General features: G+C 24.7%; 1 protein-coding gene and 1 non-coding gene across 3 annotated transcripts; both read left to right on the plus strand.

The window, feature by feature from the left end:
- Window positions 1-1041: 1041 nt before the first annotated feature.
- On the plus strand, window positions 1042-20927 carry ETHR (ecdysis triggering hormone receptor). 2 transcript variants are annotated; one of them, XM_015325716.2, is made up of 7 exons: window positions 1042-2336; window positions 2986-3236; window positions 3340-3461; window positions 4041-4203; window positions 15862-15970; window positions 16264-16335; window positions 18520-20927. In XM_015325716.2, the coding sequence occupies exons 2-7, from the start codon at window positions 3146-3148 to the stop codon at window positions 19250-19252; spliced, it is 1290 nt and encodes a 429-aa protein (XP_015181202.1). In that variant the 5' UTR covers window positions 1042-2336; window positions 2986-3145; the 3' UTR covers window positions 19253-20927. The 2 variants fall into 2 exon arrangements, with proteins under 2 accessions (XP_015181202.1, XP_089034340.1); XM_089178214.1 differs by lacking the exon at window positions 1042-2336 and having other exon boundaries at window positions 2843-3236.
- TRNAN-GUU (transfer RNA asparagine (anticodon GUU)) lies at window positions 10550-10623 on the plus strand. The gene has a single exon. It is a non-coding gene; the product is annotated as a tRNA-Asn (tRNA).
- Window positions 20928-21335: the final 408 nt, after the last annotated feature.

The following is a 21335-nucleotide window of genomic DNA, read 5'->3' on the forward strand; positions in this document are numbered from 1 at the left end:
GATAAATAGAACTCGAGATATCATATCGACCAGCTTGAGAAAAGTAGTTTCGTAAAAGCGAATTTAAAGTTTTAAAGTAAAATTGAACAGTATCTGATTCTATCGAATTAAAATGACTATAGTTTCAAAAATTTTTCAAATTTTTTCATTTTTTTTATAGGAACATATCTTTAAAGGTTTATACTTTCAGAAAATGAAAAAAGAATTAAAAAAAACGAATTTCTCAAAATTCCAAACTTAAATAACCCCTTTGAGTCTAAAGCAAACAAAAATAAATTTTGAATAATTGAGAAAATTAAATAAATATATTTAATAATTAAATTAGATATTATATTATATTATGTATATATATAACTATAATAATTGTAGTAATTAATTTTTATATAATTTCTATATAATTATAGTATATATATATATAATTACTATATAATATAGTAATTATATTATATAAATTTAATTATATTATATAGTAATTAAATATAAATTAAAATTATAATTATAACTATGTAAAATAAATATAAAATAAATTATAATATAATATAAATTATATTATATATTATAATAATATTAAATTTTAATATATTATATAATAAATAATTAATTAAATGAAAATTAAATAAAAATATATTCGATAATTAATTTATCAATAATAAATCAATGTAATACCAATTAATCTTTTACCACGAAGAGAAAATAAATACCAAGATAATAATTACATCACCATGTAGTTAGTTTTCATTGCATAATATGATTATCTTGATAGATATTCATCGTTGATAGGAATAACAAAGCTTTCGTACGTAATGCAAATAAACAAATTAACTGAAAGTACATTCAGCTGTAACTCTTCCTCTTGTGTCTTTTACTCGTTTGCCAAAGATATATGTACTTGAAAAGAAACATACATACATACATACATGAATGCATGCATACAAACCACGACCGTAAATACGCGTAGTAGAAAAAGCGCATGCTCGAAGTAAAGGGGAATGGTTCGGTTCTGTTTGAGAGTTGTGGCGGGCCGTGTAATTCCTATTCAGTTTAGCAGTACAATCTGTGAGCCACGTTTCGTGTTTCTGACACACAGTATACTGTTTACAATACTTACGATTTCATCATAAATCAAATTGCATCAATTTGAACTATTACTTCAATAGTTTTGTTTCATCAAGTACACTTACTATCGAACAATTAAAAAATTAATGCAACAATTCGTTGAAATAATAATCAAACAATAAATAAAAAGTGTTATACTTTAAAAAAAAAATAAGAAAAAATATTATAAAAGATACTTAAGGTACCAAAAGTGAAAAAAAATAACTATAAGAAAGATCGTAAACCTTTCTGGGTGTGAATGATACCGAGTTATCTAAAATACAAGCATCGATTTTTACGATGAAAAACGACGGTAGAATGAACTTAATCGTCTGTGATGATCGATACGAAAATGTTATTCTTTTTTTATTTTTCTTTATGCTCTGATCCTATTTTCATTTAATAATTCCACTTAGAAGAACTCGATATATTTTCTCTAATAAAATATGTATCTTATACATTTGTTATTGTTTTTGTTTCACGATCAAACATTTCTTAACATAATCTTTTTATTATAATTCATTTCATTAAAGTTTAAATCTCTCGTTAATGAAGATGATCATCGATTGGCATAGATTCAAATCGAATCGAGATCTATGGAAGTTAATTGATGTTAATGTGACGTTGTCAAGGTAAACGAGGGTGTTTCGCGAGGACTATTAAGAAACAATTAGAAATAATATATTTTAGGAATAGTATACAAATGATGATGATGATAATGATGATAATAATCATTAGTATTGGTTTTATCGATTTTACTTGAGCAAAAGAAATTGAGAGAATGAGTGTGTGAAAGATAAAAAGAGAAATATCGTGAAAAATAGTCGACAGATATTGAGTTACGGAAAGCAGTTTATAATGTCACTTAACACCCCTGTCTTGATACAAGTGGTGGTTACTTCAAGATCAAGACGATGCTGTATGCTGTATGAGATCCCTATTAACACCTTTATTTTATGTTATCTATGGAATTATACCAATTTCTTTCTTAATTTTCCGAAATTTTTCAACTTTCGTATATCTTTGTATTTCAATCTCACACGAACTAAACACGTAGCAAGTGTGTAATGAATTTTATAAGTGTTAATTTTTTATTTAAATCAAACCACGTGTATCTTGTGAACTATAAAAATGTCAAAGTGTTTTTAAAAGTGATACGATGGGAACGTGAAAAGAAAATTTGTTATTTCGACGATTTAAATTGTCGAATTAAAGTTATTCAAAATAATTCGATTTATTAGGTATTTATATTATTAATATTTAATTAAATATTTAAAAAAATTTTCTTATTACTTTATACTATCGTTTCTCGATTTATATGGTTTTTTTTATACGTTAGTTTTTTAATATAATAATAATTAATAATAAAAATAATTTTTCTCGGTTATGTAGACTTTATTTTTTAATGTTAGAAATTTATTTTATCATATTACTAACATTCAAAGATTTATTATTTTTTCTTTTTTTTTTATATATTTTTTATTTTTACATATTAATATTAAATTTCTTATTAATATTAAAAATTAATAAGAAAAGATTGATAAAATTGAATTATACAGTATCGAAATCAAAGATAAAACTTATTAGAAATTGTTCATCATTTTTATTATGAACGTTTTGTAAAAATATGGAAAATAAAAAAGAAATTTTTTTTTAACACATCAATTGTTGATCTTTTCGGAAAATTTTTATTAATAATTTTATTATTCAAACGTGTGAATTAAATATCAATGTAACTTGAGTAAATTTTAGTCTCTCTTTTTTTGGGGGGGACTGGTGAATATTTTCAACTCAGTTAAAAAAAATAAATCGAGAAACGAGATGTAAAATATTTCAATTGTTTATATTATAATGAATGATAAATTCAATGAAAATATTTTTTCAATCAAGAAATAAATAATCGTCGAGTAAATTAGGCAAAACGTTTACGTTTTGTCGCATAAAACGTAAAAAATTCTTCGTCAAGGATTAAAAAAAGAAAAAAATCTATAAAGAAAAAGGAATATAGTAAAAAAAGGAAAAAAATTTAGGAAAATTTTCACACGATAAGATGTTATCTACGATGTCGAGCATAGCTCTTGAATTAAACTCGTCATTTTATACAACCGTAATAAGAAATAGCGCTGTCGATGAATTTTCAGGTAATCTTATTATTTTTGTTGTTGTTTTAATATAAAACTAATCTATCAAAATGAATATTTATAAATAAAAATTAATATCAATTTTAAAATTTTCGTTGTGAAGTTTCAGTTATTGAACCTAAGAATGCAACTTCTACGCTTTACATGTTACCTATGTACATTAGAACAACTTCTATGGTTATTTGCATAATCGTTATGGCACTTGGAATAATAGGAAATCTAATGGTAATTATTTTAACTTGAAAAAATTGATTAGGTTTATTTCTAATTAAAAAACCAGAAGTATTTAGGTTTATCCAAAATTTATAAACAAATATAATATTTAGGAAATTATATAAAAATTAATATAAATTAATATAATAATTATAATAAAATTAATTATTTTATTTATTTTTATAATAAAAAATTTATATAAGTTTATAATTAATTTAAAAAAATATTAATAAAATTAATATTTATATCCTTAATTTATATATATAAGGATTTATATAATATAAATTATATAATATTTATATTAAATAATATTAGATAAAAATATTAGAATTTAAATATTATCCATAATTATATTTGACAATTATTTTAAATATTATGTGTGCCTTTTAAACAAATTAATATAATCATGCATAAATGTATTAATATTACAAATACCGTTTAATAATTGTACAATTACAGAAAACTGAACTTATATTAAAACAAAAAAAATATTTTAAAAAGATTAGGAACAAATAACAAATTTGAGATTAACATAAAGACTTTTGGTTTAGTCTGTATATGATATATTATACAAGTATAAAATAAAAATAGGTACCATTGGTCGTTCTTCGTGGGAAAGATATGAGAAACAGCACCAATATTTTTCTCGTAAATTTGAGTGTGGCAGATTTGTTCGTCCTTTTAATATGCACCCCAACCGTATTAGTGGAAGTGAATTCTGGACCACAAGTTTGGCCACTAGGAGAACACATGTGTAAGTAAAAGGATCTTTTTGTTCATTTTTTTTCTAAATATGTACCACGATATGTGTACCCATAATTATAAAAGTTATTTACCACTTAGAGTGCTATGGACGAATATATGCTTTTGGTAAAAATTACCAGAGTGGTCTATCGACGTATATACATGTTTGTTAATATTAATGTAAAATAATGTAATGTTTATATTAATTAATTAAATTATATACCCAGAAAGAAAAACTTTAATTATTAAATATAATTTATTATTAGAATTTGGTTAATAATAAATTTAATAATAAAATTTTATTTAATTTATTTAATTTAATTTAATAATATTTAATTATTATTTAATTATTATTTAATTTATAAATAAATTTTAATTTTATAATTATAATAATTAAGATTTAAATAATATAAGTGAAAATGAAAAAAATTAAAATTATTTTAGCAAATTATTTTACATCACATTATTTTCAATTAAATTAATTCAATGCAATTTTGACAACATTGTCAAAAATTAAATAATGAATAAATTAATTATTTCAACATTATATGAAATTAATTTAATGTTTAAATGAAATCATCCTTTAAATATCTTGAAACAAGAGATACATGACTTATGTTAAACCATTTTTATAATTATGGGTACATATATCATCATGTGTCATATTATTACCATCTTCCCATCATTCACACTATGAAGAAAATAAAGATGAGATGAAAGCGCATCGACATCTCGATGATATGTCGGTCAACAATTCCAAAAATATCAAACGCCGAACGTTTTCTCCCCGTAAGCTGTCATTGTTACCTTGGAGTTAGGTAAAACCATATGTCGTTCTTCCCAGTCAAGAAAGTCTCAGAAGCAAACTCGAAGCAATCGATACTTGGAAAGATATAATTAGTAGAATAGAAAATAGTATTCTTTTAAATACTTTTACAAATTTTTTCTTACACCATTTTATTTAATTACACCACCTTTCGATTAACTTTAATCACGTGTTTTTCCATTTTCATACAAATTTTTTTGTTCTAACACGTGTTGTTAATTTACAATAATTTTTTTAACACCCTTTATTAACTTTTAACATGAATTTTATTTGTTTAAACAAACATTATTATGTTACGTTGTAAATGGTAATTTTTTTACAAGATTTATTGTATTATTTAATTAAATATGTGTTATCAACTATTACATAGTTGTTATAACTCTGGTTATTACTTTTTACAAGTGTTATTAACTTCTATACGGTTCATGTATTACTGTTTATGTTTATCTATCACGTATTATTAATTTTTTATTAATCTTTTAAAACAATTATTAAAAATGTTATTATTTTGTACACGATTTGTTCAAAACGATTTATTCAATTTTTAGAATTTTTTAGTTTAATTTTATTGCCAAAATATTTGATTGAAAGTTTGTAACTTTTTACATTGAAAAAATAAAGTTTTTTGATTATTAAGTTTGATACCATTAAATTATAAAATTTAAACTTCTGTATAATAATATATTTTCAAATATTAAAATATAAAGTAATTTAAAAAGAGAATATATAAAAACATTTAGTAAATTAATATATCATTTACTTTTGTATAATGAAATTATTAAGTTTAAGAACAAAACAGATCAACTATTTACATAATTAAAAATCAATTTTAGAGATGTAATTTTGTAATAAATTAATATTGTTCATGTAAAAATAGTACACAAATTAATTGATGAAATTGACGTCTTATTTCGTGAAATGAAATATTTGTACAGTTAATAAGATTAAATTATCAACAACATTCGGAATCCATTAAACTATTGGATAACTAAAAGAACGAATTACGTAGAAAGTAATCTTTTCGTATAAGATTTTTTTTTCTCTAAAAAAAAAAAGAGGAAAGCAATCCTTTCTCAAAAAAGAAAAAGTAAAACAATCCTTTCGTAAAAAAAAAAAAAGAGACGGGATAACAAATAAGAATACGATTTCCCGACGTTCGAGTTTCTTTACTTGCAATTAGAAACGAGAGAATCGATTTTGTCTGGATGTATGTGTGAGTTACACTTTCACTTCTAATGGATCCCATCCGGATCGCACTTAGGAATGTCTTAGGTTGCAATAAACGGTATGTCGACGCAAAGACTCAGGAAAAATGGTAGGAATGTTGGGAGGATACTCCGACACAAAGCAATGAAAGAGTAGACGAAAATGATATCAACTTATGATGAATTTTATGTATGCATTCTTCATATTTAAACGATTCAATTTAAATTTGATTTTAATCTTTAAATTAAAATTATTTTTTTTTATAATTATTATTATTTATTATATTATCTATATATATATTGGATTGGCAATTAAGTAATTGCGAATTTCACCAATCATTTTCATTGAAAAATCCGCGATTACTTAGTTTCCAACCCAATATATATTTATATATTTATTTATTATTATATTATTATATAGTACTGATTATATAGTAAATATATAAATATAATTAAATATATATATTTAGATATATATTTACTATTATATTACTATATATTATTAATTATATAATAAATATATAAATATAATTAAATATATATTATAATTTATATATTTTAATTAAATATATATATATATTATTATATTTTTATATTTATATATATAAATTTAAAATATTATATTATATTAATTATTATTATTATATATATATATATATACATTAATTTAATATATTAATATTATTACAATATTTTCAATATTTATCTTACAATCTTACTATTTAACAAATAAAATGAAATAAAATAAAATTGAAATATGTTACAAATTTGAATAGAAATAAAATCATTTTATTTTTTAATGTGTATATGTAAGTATTTAAGTATTTATACTTAATTGTTGTTTTATTTTGTATAATTTGACAAAAAATTCTTTGAATAGAATGAGGATATATACAAGTACACATAAACAGGACATATACACATTTTGTCAAGTACTGCTTTGAAAAATATACGACGATTACGTTGAAATCCGAGTACTGCAAGTACTTAACAACAAACTAACGAGATTTTATATCTTAAAATCTTTCGTGGATGGTATCCTAGTTTAGGATTGTCTTTAATATAAATCGAGTACTGAAACTTTTTCAAATTAAATGCATAAAAGGACAACATGTTTTAAAAGTTTTTCGATATAATACATTTTATCTTTATATATGCTTGTATGAGACAGTAATTTAAGTGACCTTTTTAAAAAACGCTTCAATTATTTATCAAAATTGAATGTAAGCATTAATAATTCTAATTAATTATATATAATAAATTTTCATACAAAAAAAAAAAAATAACAAAATAGCAAAATTGAGGAAGTTTTTTTTTATCGTAATAATTTCAACATTTTTATTGTACGTCAAATCATTTTCAGGAAAGTAGAAGTTCAGAGAAAATTTTCATCGTGATTAGTGTCATTGGGCGAAATGCCAAGCGTACTTTTTTTTTCTAAATCGCACGCACATTTCCGAGATAGTAGCAGCTGTCGTTTTATTCTCAAAACTTTTTCCAAACAACTAGCAATGATACGACACTTATTGAAACACAATATTTGATGCTCTTTGAAAATTTCAAAAGAAAAAATATTACTCAAACAAGTGTAGTTAAGTTAAATACGTCAATGTACGTTAAATAAATCAATAAAAATAATCAAAAAATTCTCAAACATTTATCGCAATCAAATTTTGAGCTTTCTAATTTGTATATTTATATTTAATTATATTTAATCAAACGGTTCTCACGTAATATTGCTAAATCGTGAAAGTTATTTCATTGGAATAATTGAAATATTTAGATTTCATGTATTTTTCACTTTAAGTTTTCCTAATCATTGACCAATGATATGACACTTACAAATCACAATATTCGATGCATTCAAATTTTCAAAATAAATAAAAAGTAAATTAATTGTATTGCGTCAGATAATCTTAGATAATCGTAAATGTAAAAACGAATTAAAACTTTAATTAATTAACTCGTAAAAATGGCAAATGGTAGAAATTCGTATTCGCAAAGTTTTATTTTTCATTTTCTTTCAACAGTATTTTAAATTTAGCACGACCGGTGGATCTCTTAATTTTCTTCACGCATTTCGTTGGTAACGTTCGTTTCTGCATTCAACTCGGTTCGGTAAATCAAACATTTAATCATTTGTTCTTTTTACTACCTACCGAGTTGTTCGACAAATTTACCCAATAGAAATTCCATTAAGAGATCACAAATTACTTTTATGAAACTAATAAAAATGATTTGTAATTTTGATTTATCGATATATTTCTTATTTTATTTATATAATATTTATTTCTTACATTTGTTATTTGTGTACTGCAACGAGATATCTTTTATATTTGTCAAAATTTCTTATTTTCTTATTTTATTCGGTTATCTTTGATCTTACTATTACATGGAAGGATGTTGCATGTAAACTTTGTTTAACTGAAACATACTGATCGTTAATATCGAACGAAAGACGTATATATTTTCACTAGATTGCGAAAATTCAAATATAAATCAATAAACACTTCAAACTTTTGACCTATTCGTTCACTTACCATTTCTTTTTATAGATAAACCAAATGCACAAGATCCCGATTCGATCGTACGTACGTACAGTTTGCTTAGACAGTTGTGTTAAAACCAGCCACGAATTTTCTTGCTCTTTTTCAAGCAACTGATGTGTGAATTCGTTCAGTAACGACGCCAGAAATATAAAAGATTCTGCACGTTTTAACGATTATCCTCTTATAGTTATCCATCGAATTGTACACAAAATACGATCTGGTTTAAACATTTTTTTCGGAAAAACTGACTGTAATATTTTTCTCTTTTTCTTTAAAAGAAAAAAACAAGACTTATAAATAAAAATATATTATCTTTAACCAAATTTAAATTAATTGTTTAACAATTACTTTTCATATATATAATTAGTTATTATATTATATTATATATATATATATATATATATATATATATATATATATATATATATATTATATTTTAATATAATATAATTATATGTGATTATAATTATAAAAAAGAAATTATATTTTATAATATATATAATATAATATATTATACATAATACATTAATATTAATTATTAATATATAATTATATATATATAAAAATTTATATAAATATTATATATATAATATTATTATTATATATATATTAATAATATCACGAATATGCAATATCTATTTTCATTTCCTCCAAAAAAAAGAAAATAACTAATTTAATTCAAAACAATAACAATTGGTAATTGCCAATAAATAAATAAATAAGAATTCCATAATGCCCCTATACGTACACACGTGTAACGATTTGAATGACTTAAGGTGCAACGAGTTTGTAAAGTAACCCAAATAGATAATAGGAAAACAAAACGGGTTCTATCATTGAGGCTTGCTTATTATAAATGCAATCTTGTCTTTGATGATAAAAAGTTAAATGTAATGAACACAACGCAGAACAAAAGAAAAAGAATAATACAAATACGTTCACATTAAATTGTACATTTAAGACAATTAAAGAATTTAAAAACAAATTTTATTTGAATATTTAATAATTTATAAATTATAAATAAGATACGTGTTCAAATGTTATCTTTCATTAAAAACAATCATAATAAATTTTATCAAAGGAAAAACTACGTTTCTTGTAATATTAATCGCATTCTACAATATGATATTCAATATTACGATTAATTTTACGAGTCTTGACGTTAATTAAATTTTCTTCTTTCGTATGATCAATCTTTTCACTAATAAAAAAGACATTAAACGTAATAACTATCATAAACGTTTTCATTAACGGTGCCATTTTTTTTTAAATGAAAAGTCAAGTATTATTATACCTGTATTATTACACAGGTTACACTTGTATAACACCGGTTTGTTATTACATGATTTGAGAATAAAAAATATCGATGAATTACATGGATCCTAACCTTAAAATAAATACAAGAATTAAAAAATATAACAAAAGTTTATAAATTTAATGAATTCATTAGGGTATCCTACAAATGATGACACAAATGAGCAGAGCTGAAAAATGACAGCCTAACATGTATTATACATGTCAGTACAATTGTAAATCGATCGATTTGATAGTTTCTGAGAAGAACACACGCTATCTTTGATACATCTTCTTATCTCGGTTATTTTATTATTTATTTGAATAATTTTGCAATTTTTAGAACCCATTTTCATATTATAAAAATATTTACATAAAAAAATTCAATTTTTTTGTATCAAAATGGCGCCTTTTTTTAGAGAATTTGTTATAGACAAAGGCTAGTTACATTTGACAGTTTATGTGCCTTAAGCTCTGCAACCCGCCTCCGTGGCGCAATCGGCTAGCGCGTTCGGCTGTTAACCGAAAGGTTGGTGGTTCGAGCCCACCCGGGGGCGAAATATTATTTCTTACAATTAAAATTCATCTGTTGAAAATATCAACGTCTTGTAAGAGTATATTTTTTGTTTCTAATTTATTTAGTCAATATTTTAAATAAATATTTATATATATAATATATAAATAATATTTATAATTGTATTATAAATATTAAATAAATAATTAAGATAAACTTTAATATATATATTTAATAATTATATAATATATTAATAATTATATACATATATTTAAAGCGTTAACGTGTAACTTGATGTTATTTTGCATCTTATTATTAATATTTAATTTAATCTCAATTTATAATTAAACCAATCATTTTTATTGGTTTTTATTAGATTAACAAAATATTTATCTATACTAATCCATTATTTTACAGTAACACTGATAAAATAAATAAAAGTAATTTTATTTTTCATATCTCATCACGTTAAAAATTAATAAGAAAAACAAAAAGAAAGAATCCGTACTTATAAAGAAGTTGGATAAAGTTGCTCTAGACATTGAAGTGTCCTTGAAAGCAGCTTAGGTTCTAATGTCTCGAGAACAAGGCTAGGGCAAGGTAGAAGAGAGAAAAAGAGAGAAAATAAAGAAAAAAAAGTCATTTCATAGAATGGTACTAGGTAGGTACAAGGTAGAACTTGTTACTGGATAGGGTTGATGGAGGTTCACAGGGATGAAACGAGTAGGTGAACTTCTACCCCCCGTTGCGAATTACCGTTGCTCTTAGCCAATACGCCGTTGGAGCATTTAATGCTACGGTTAGTATAGCGCCTTCTTTCTGTTCAACCGGTTTCCTTTCAATATCTCTTTAACCTTCGTGGCAGGAAATACAGTAAAAAAACGCCATTCTTCTAAAATCTTGGCCACTGTCTACATTCACTTTTTTCTAAACATAATTTTCAAACACAAAATATTTCATTGGTATTATTCAATACAGTTTTATAAAATTTCAACTATTCGAAATAATTAGGAAACATCAAATATTTGAATAATAAAATAATGAAAAACTACAGAAAAATGACCCTAACCTATTAAAAAAAAGAAGTATAAAAAAAAAATATATTAGATTTTAATTTTTAATTTCTAATATTGGGTTAGCAAGAAAGTAATTTCGGTTGTTTAATGTGAAATATTACTTTCTTTCCAACCCAATATTAATATTAATTTATACATAAGTTTTTAAATTAAGTTAGCCTATTGTAAAAAACTATAATCACAGTATATATGAAATCATAAAATTGATTATATTACAGTGTTCAAATATTTTTCGAAATGACTGTATATTTTGCTTTTTCTTTTTCATTATACTTTTTCATCATTGTTACATTATAAATAGTTAGTTTGTAATCAATATCAGACTTTATTACTAATATAAATAATTAATTGTGTTTTGTATGATTTATCCTAGATATTGAACCTTTTACACGTAACAAAAAATTCTGATAATAATAATAATTCAGATAACTAAGATTCTTCTGTATTCGACTTTAAAAGAAAAATATTTTTTTAAATACACTGTACAATTCAACAACAACAAAAATACATTTACGATCCAATTTAAAAGTAACTTTTGCCCGGAGTAAATTATAATATTTCCATTCCGCATTTTTGTATTATGAAAAAGAGAAGTGAAGTGGTTTGTTCTGAAAAGATTCTCTGCCAGGTTGGATAGAACAAAATATAAAAAAAAATTCTTCAGCTAGATGGAGTTGATAGAAAAATAAGAAACGAAGTTTTCGCTATCTTTGACATTCGTATACTCTCTTTCGCCATTTTTTTTATCACTCTTGGGAAAGCTTTTTGCCAAAGTACAATTTCTCCGATGGATTTCATTTTATTTTTCAATTTACACTTATTGAATTTTTATATGAAAGAAAAACTCTCGAGAAGATTTTTTTATAAAATTATTTCTATATATATGTTCTATTCAAATATACAAAAGAACATTTAATAAAACATTTTTTTTCAATAAATTGAAAGCAGCTTAAAAATACAGTCATAAATTTACTTTTTCTTCTTTTGTATCAAAAATTGACAAATGACCAAAATTAATATCCACCTCACAACCCCCGTACTTTAAAAATTAATAGCTTTTGTAAACAATACCCAAAAATCAAATTAACACTTTAATGACCGCTCACACAACATGTTTGTGATAGCCGGAACATTGGCCGTTATTTTATTTATAATTTTATATATATTTAAAATTATATTATATAAAATTAAATTTGTTGTTTTTTATTTTATGTTAATTTTTTCTTAAATGACAATAAAGTTTTTTTTTAAATTAATTCTTGAAAAATATTACCGGGCCTCTGACGACGTTTGACTGAGTACACGTGCGGCCATTAAAGTGTTAATGCTTAAATAATACACTTATTTTTGTCCACCCATAATGATCTATTGTACTTTTAATTCATCAATTTTGAAAATGTATTTATTTTTCCATCGGTGTGTCATCTACGAAAGGAAAAAGGTTGAATACCACTGTTATATACAATGAATCCATCTTTTCTAGATCAAAATTTCATCCCTAAATAAAAGAAGAGTTTTGATGAAAATAAGTAAATGCATTTTATGAAGAAATCGATCTTACAAAACAAATCTCAATTTAGTTTTAAACGACAGATTTAAAAATATAAAACCTTCATCGTTAAAACATTATATCGTCAAATTTTTCTTTACAATTTCTAATACAAATAGAAAAATAAGTGAAAGCAAACGTCTGCGTTTACAATCTAACACACACACACACACACACACATACACTATGGTCTCGAGTTTCACATTTTAGCGAAAGAAATATTAGAAGCTAAAAATATATTATTAGAACTGCTATTTATTGGATTAATATTTTTAAACGTTTATTTTTAAACGAAAGATTATTGGCAACTGTCAAAGTTCATTTGTAACGTAACTAGTAATATGAAAATTTCGATATTTTCAATATTTATCTCATAAATAGAAATGGGGGGGTATCTGTACATGAAAAAGCTTTATTCATCTTATTATTTGTTGAGATGAAATTTGTACCACAAAACAAAGATAACGTTTCTCATTGAATTCCAAGAACTAAAACATTTATGCAATCTGACATTTTGCAGCATACGTGACTAGAAATGGACTATCATCTAACAAACAATGAAATGAACTTAAGAATATATTGTACAAAATATATTAATTATACAAGTGGAATATATATTTCAAGAAAAACAACTTCTTAATTATGCAATAACATTTTTACATAAAATTTCAGTTCATAAAAACCCTGTACAATTAAAAACAATAATGCGAATGAAAAGAATATATGAACAAAATTGAAAGAGTATTAAATTAAGTTATCGAAGGTCAATAGAATACTTAACCTTCCCCAAAAAGAAAAAACTTATTTTTTATCTTCACGATAGGTTCCTTTTTCCTACTGGATTGACTTTATTTGATATCGTAGCTGGTCGAATTGATCAAAATCAGAAATCCTTCGAATTCCAAAGGGACGTGGTTTCATCTTTGTATCATTCGAGATGTAAGAAAGAAATAAAAATAGGAAGGTATCATAGTTATTACAGTATCGGTTTAACTTACTCCCGTAAGATTTCTTCTATCATTTCCAAACGAAAAAAGGGACACGTACATATGGGAAAGAAAAAGAGGTTAGAAATAAAAAGAAAGAGAGATAAACAAGTGGTGTAATCATCTTGCCTATTTCTACCCTCTATTTCATGAGAAGAAAGGTGACAAAATCCAAGAAATTGACCCATATGTGACATTAGCTATCACATGCACACACTCTCTCTCTTTTTCTTTCTAAATGTGGCGAAAACTGACGATGAAAAAGCCGACACATCTGTGTCCCCTTTTTTTCCTTTGTGTAGAACAACAAAAACAATTTATCTTGATCATCATTTATTAATTTTCTTTCTAATACTTTTTCATCCATAAATCTGTTCATTGATAATTAGGCAAAGTTACTTTAGAAAATATAAAAATCACATTTTTTTCATTCCCTTTTTATTATTAAAAATGGAATAACCTTCTTCAATATGTTTCTTTGTCTACTGTACAATATTAGAACAAGAATAGTATAAAATAATTTTGTATAAAATATGTTTTATAATTACCCTGTGTAATATAATATATAATATTTCAATGATATTATAATTTTATGTATTGCACAAAAATTATCTTTACGCACAAAACGAGATAATACAATTAGTTTTTATATTGTTCTGTTTTCCAATCGAAACCGTACCACAATCTGATCTTTATTTATATTACGATACTCGTTACAGTAATCGAGTAACGTCTACTTCAAATTTTCAAATACGGTTATTACCCAATCTTGAATAAACCCTAACACCAATGCGTGACGCTAAAAAGATTAAAACAAATAAATATATTATGTGTCTTATTATATTGTTTACTAATAGTTTATGTTTTGACTAATTGTCAAATGTTTCATAATTTTAAGTGTTAGTACTTAAACATTATAAAATTGCAGGGCTATTATTTACATTCAAATCAAAGTTATAAATAATTTAATATCAGTTTTTTACACCAAAAATTTGGAATACTTCTTTTACAAATAATATTTCATATCAATGAACGTCGACAAATTTGAAAGTAAAATCAAAAATCCAATAAATGAAGCAGATAACTTCATTATATTACAAACACACACACAGTTTCCTAACATTCGTAGCAATAGTTATGAAAGAATTTATAATTATATTCATCAAATAAAGTATTTCAAATATGCTTGAAATTTGTATATAAATTAAATTACCCTTAGGGCACCCTCTGATATTAAGACGAAGGGTTGAAACTGAAAAATGATTTGATACTAAACTTTATTCATACTAAACTAACGAGTGCATTCATTAAATACGAAATAACGATTCAACTCAACTATAACGTAGCAATTAATATATTCCGTTTAACTGTGTTAAATGGAAACTAAAAATTGTGAAAATAAAAGATTTGTCTAATTGTAAGTTGATACTTGAAACTGTATATTATAAGTTGTCATAATTTTTGCACCGTGTTATATTGAAACCTAATTTTCAGAATACCGTGTTACAAGAGGGTGGAGTATAATAATATAATGTAATAAAAAATATATCTAGTAATGGGGAAATAATGAATCCAATATGAGCTTACAATAAGAGAAATAAAACAATTAAAAATATACAATAATTTAAAGAAAATAATAAATTATATGTATACTTTACTTTTTGTTTCAGGTAAAGCTGTTCCATTTGTGGAATTGACTGTAGCACATGCCTCAGTTTTAACAATTTTGGCCATTAGTTTTGAACGATACTATGCGATTTGTGAGCCGCTTAGGGCAGGGTAAGTGAAAGAAGAGAAATGTATACAACATATGGGGTGGTTCAAAATAAAGTGACGATAATTTAACAGAACTCTTGTAGCTTCATGAATTATCAATAAAAATATTTCTTTTTTATTATTTAAATTATATTATTTATATTAAAAAGTAACAGAATTAAAATTTGTTGATAATTTACAAAGTTAAAAGCTTTACAGTTGTTTTCATTTTGGATCACTCTATACGTATCAAATTTACATATACTTTAAATCCACGTAGTATATCAAAATCTGACTAACGTTTCTTTCATTCGTAGATATGTTTGCACGAAGGCTAGAGCGACATTTCTTTGCCTTTTAGCTTGGGTAGCAGCAGCCCTTTGCACAAGGTGAGAAGATCGATAGACTTCGTAGGTATTATTGTTGTTTTGTCATTAGACAAATCAAAGTATCGCTTAGCTTGTCACCAGCTTGCTTGATATCCTTTCCTCTTCATCAATTTATACATTAATTTTAATTTCCTATTTACTTATTCGTCATTTGATTTGACATCAAATAAAAATGCATTATATAAATATCATTTGAACGTTAACATTTGATCTAAAGCTCGTTTATAATAACATATTCCGTGCCACATGGGTCGCAAACGTCCCACTCTAAATTTCCGTTCTGGGTTATTTGAAAACCCACACGTGGCTTATTATTAATCGAAAAATCAGCGATAAATGTTAAATAAAAAATCATTTAACGTTCCAATAATTTTACTATCACGAGAAGAAAAAGTAAATAAAAAGAATAATGACCAATATACACCGATACCACAGATCATTATTCGCGTCGTAAAAAAAAGAAAAGAAAAAGGTCCTGCCAAGTGCAAGAAGGGTGAGACTCAGTCGAAGAGACCTCGATTTCGTACTCCATCGAACGTAGTGTACGGAAGTGGTTCATCCGACCTTTATATACATTCCGGTTCAGTCAGATGAGGGAAAACGCATGAACCAGACTCAATAAGTATCGTCTGTGTGTGCGTGAACGTATCTCTATGAGAACAGCACCCGTCTCTCTTGCGTTCTTAAGTACACCGCCTACGGGCGCATACAGCTGCTACTCTTGTCATAAAAAGCATATTATCCGTAAACCACTTTCCACAGGAACGTTTTATATACCGTATGTAAGAACAGATCACTCGTGCTTAACTTTGTCGAAGGGGAGAGTTTTCTCAAGAACCCAACTCCAAAGCAAACGAATTTCGGCCATTTCTTTTTTAACCTAAAATCTTTATCGGATTATTGTTAACAAATAAACCTACCAACACTTCTGTATAATCTATTTTTAGTGTACAGAAACTGAGATAGTTATTCTTAATCTTGTGATAGAACGAATTAGAGATACAGTTCTCAAAAATTAATAAAAATTCGCCAACATTTTCAAGCTTATATTTGCAGAAGTAACAACATTTAAATAGTTTTACAATTGATATTATAACTTTTGAATAAAGTTTTAAATAATCTATGTTATTAGAAGATTGTTTCTCGTTTTTGAATACGAATTTTAGGATATATTCAAAACGTTCATAAGAAAAAATTTCAGATATCCTTTATATTCATTCATGATCGATAACATCTTATGTTCCCGTGTCGGCCAGAGACCAAAAAGTAGTGAGATTAAATTTTCGTCAGACACTTGGCCTGAAATGACGTTAATCTCTATCCCTTTACACGACTAGAAACGTTGTTCCCTCTGGTTTTGATCAACCTTCATTCAAATGTTATACTTGGGATTGAGATTAGAAAAGAGTGAACTTCCCCCTGTAGTTGGGCTGGTAGATCTCTGTCAGAACTTTGATCAGGAATAATAAACAATTCTAATCGCGAGTAATAAATAATTTATTAACGTTTACTCTCTTAAAGTTTAAAAATGGTTAATTTGATCGATCGGTGTGATAAGTTTAGTATTAAATTTTATTTATAAATTATTATAATTTATTTTAAATTTATTTATTTTTTAAGTTATTCTTTTATTTTGTTTTATTTTTTTTCTTTGTAAATAATTTGAAACATTTCGATACGATTGATTTACAGTTGATTGTACGTGCAATCGCATCAAACAGTGATTGATCGCTACAAGATATATATATCAGTCTCTTACGTAACAAGCAATTGTCTTTTCTATCGACAGAATGATATGTGATTGTTAAAACATTTTACAGGACTAATTTTATTATACTAACCTTAAAATATGTTTAACTATTTGAATATTTGATAAAAAACAATCACTAAATAATGCAACGTAAATGATAAAATCAACTTTTTCATTTGTTGTTTATTTATTCCATCAAAATTATTGGAACAATTGCATGCAATAAACATGAATAAAAGTAAATTCTATAAAAATAATTTATTATTAATGTACACAATTTAGTAATTATTTTTTTATTCGAAATAATTGAGTTAGATGCTTAAAGCTGTATACTAACCGTTTGTTGCAATAAAAATAATGCTTCTCTTTATGATTAACAATAATAAACCATTATTAATAGTATAAATTTAATAAAATTTTATTTTGATCAACAGTCCGATACTTTTAATGGTAAACTACGAGTTAGAAGAAGTCGACGATACGTTTATACCAACCTGTTACACTTCAGCCGATGCAACATGGATGAATGTTTTTGTTCTTACAACGATAATCGTCTTTTTCGTGATACCATTGTTAATTCTAATGGTTTTGTACACAGTGATAGCATTGCATCTAATGGCAAATCCAGCGATAAGCCGTGGTCCAGCTAATAATTTGTTGAAATATCGTAAACAGGTAGTATTAATGTTGGGTACTGTTGTATTATGTTTTTTTCTTTGTTTATTACCATTTCGAGCATTAACTTTATGGATAATTGTAGTACCTCAAGAAATGATAATCAATCTTGGAATCGAAGGATATTATAGTTTGTTATATTTCTGTAGAGTAATGTTATATTTAAATTCCGCTATTAATCCTATTTTATATAATTTAATGTCTACTAAATTTAGAGAAGGTTTTTTGAGACTTTGTGGATTAGGTCCTACAAGGAAAAGAAAGAAAAAGACTTCTGATAGAACTGGAACATACACAACTGGTTCAACTAATTGTAGTAGCAGTAATCATTCTGATTTCTGGAGAAGACATAGCAGTAATAAAAGTAGCAATGTTAAAGTACCTAGTAATACTTGTACCACTGTATCTGTGGAAAAACAAATTAATGTACCGTTAATCACTGCTGTTGTCACTGGAAATATTGTTAAAAAAAAACAGGAAAGTTATGTTTAATAATAATGCAAAAAATCATAGTACAATAGAGCGTCGATTATTCAAATTAATTGTTAGACAAATTTCTTTCAAATAATCGACCTGAAATAATCAAATTTCTAATTATGTCATAAATCAATTAAAAATTAAGCAATTTAGTAATAAGTCTAGATGACTTATGAGTAAACAAATATGTATTTAATAATAAGGAAAGTGTAATACATCAAAAATTAGACTTTCTTAGATATTGCCAAATCGTGAATTTCATACAATATAAACATTTTTATAACATCTACTTCATTTCGATGTTTAGCTTCAACTATGTATTGGAATATTAATATGTCTCGTCGTATCTTCGTTTATACTGAATATTTGTGTTGTGGAATCAAAAACCTTCTTGCCAAATATAATAGTTATTCGTAAAAAAGTTAACCAATAGTTTAATGTTTAAAACAATCATCCAGAAAGTGAAAAAATTCGATCAAGTCCAGTTAATCTAGTACATTGTTTCTCGAACTATTTTCCTATATGACCCACCATTTTGTGTTAAATTTTTTCGTAATCCCTGGATAGACAGTATAAACGTTATATTTTTATAAATAATATAATCTCATTTTACTATTTCATTGGCACCTAATACTTGTTAAAAAATAGCATAATATTTTTTTTTATTCAACAAAATTTCTTTAAATTTGACAACACCTCCCCACCCCCGGTTTGCCCATCATTCATACATTTTTTAATACAATGATATTCAATTTATCTTTTTAATTTCAACGCTAATTCTTTTATTTTAATGTTTTTCGTAAAAATGAAATTTATACGTCTTTAAATTCAGATTAGATATTAAACTCTAACATTGAAATCGACTAAAATGTTCCACAACATAAATATTGTTAAATGCATAGATGAAATACGTGAATATGTGGACACATTTTATATTTGGATAAACGGTCATTCGGGTTATCGATGTTAAGATAAATCGACGCTCTACTATATAACTAATTAAAAAATATTATTGTATATTTAAGATAAACTAAATGCAAGTTAATTCTAAGATGAATTGTATCTCGAATTTGATAAGAGTAGAAAAGTATTATTTTAAAGAAAAAAATTTCATTGAATGATAATTTTCATAAATTAAAGTGACCATTTTTTTCAACTTTAATTATTATAATATTTTGTTTTACTTTTTTAAAAGACACTCAACAGTTTAAATTTCTTTCTCCATGTTATTTTAAAGAGAAGTAATAGGAAGGAAAAAAAATTGTCATACCATTCAAATTCTTTCTCAATAATTTTGTTTTTATCATTTACCAAATTCGAGACAATTTTGATCTCAATTGCCTGATACACCCGATATATTAATTCCAAATGAACTCAGTATAATATATTGCCTTGTTTTATTTTTTATTTAGTTTATCAAAAAATTATAAGACTTCTGTGTGCTAACTTTTAATATCATTCCAATTGCAATGAAATCACGAACTAAATTCCGCTAAAAGTATTCTATGTAAACTATTATAATATTTAAATATATTTTGTAATTGTAATTATAGAAAATGTAGACTATATTGTAAAGTATTAAGTTTGTAATACGTACAAGAAAAGAAATAACTAGTCATAGATTAAAAAAAAAAAAATTCATTAGAGTTGAAATGTGTAATTTAACAACACGATCATTGTTATAAATAAAAAGCACAAAATATAAACAATGCAATGATGATAAATGATATAACATCTCCTGTTAATTTTTATTTCAGGGTTACAGAGCTGAATAATAATTATGAAAATAATATTTTTAATAAAAAATACAATTTTTAGTAAATACAATATTTTATTTTTAAAAGTATCATTTTTCGAATACATAAAATTAATTATTATTATTATTTATTATTATTTTATATTATTATATGAATATCAGCTTCAAAAAATCGAAAATTTTTTTTCATAAGATAATAGGTAAACATCTTAAAAATATTTTAATTTTTATTTTACAATATGAATTTCTACTTACAATGTTATCAAATTACTCGTTAACTTGATTAAAAATACCGCCAAAAACAAAACTAATTGTGTAGTCAACACTGAAAATACAGTTTAA

Source organism: Polistes dominula, unplaced genomic scaffold (assembly GCF_049000335.1).
Source record: "Polistes dominula isolate Pdom_NZ unplaced genomic scaffold, Pdom_raw_medaka contig_77, whole genome shotgun sequence".
NCBI lineage: Eukaryota > Metazoa > Arthropoda > Insecta > Hymenoptera > Vespidae > Polistes > Polistes dominula.

What these genes read in the sequence shown, in the direction of transcription:
- ETHR (XM_015325716.2), top strand. Translation starts at nt 3,146, where the DNA reads ATGTTATCTACGATGTCGAGCATAGCTCTTGAATTAAACTCGTCATTT. An exon ending in CGCTGTCGATGAATTTTCAG is followed by an intron (nt 3,237 to 3,339) that starts GTAATCTTATTA and finishes TTCGTTGTGAAG; the next exon opens with TTTCAGTTATTGAACCTAAG. An exon ending in TGTGAGCCGCTTAGGGCAGG is followed by an intron (nt 15,971 to 16,263) that starts GTAAGTGAAAGA and finishes TTTCATTCGTAG; the next exon opens with ATATGTTTGCACGAAGGCTA.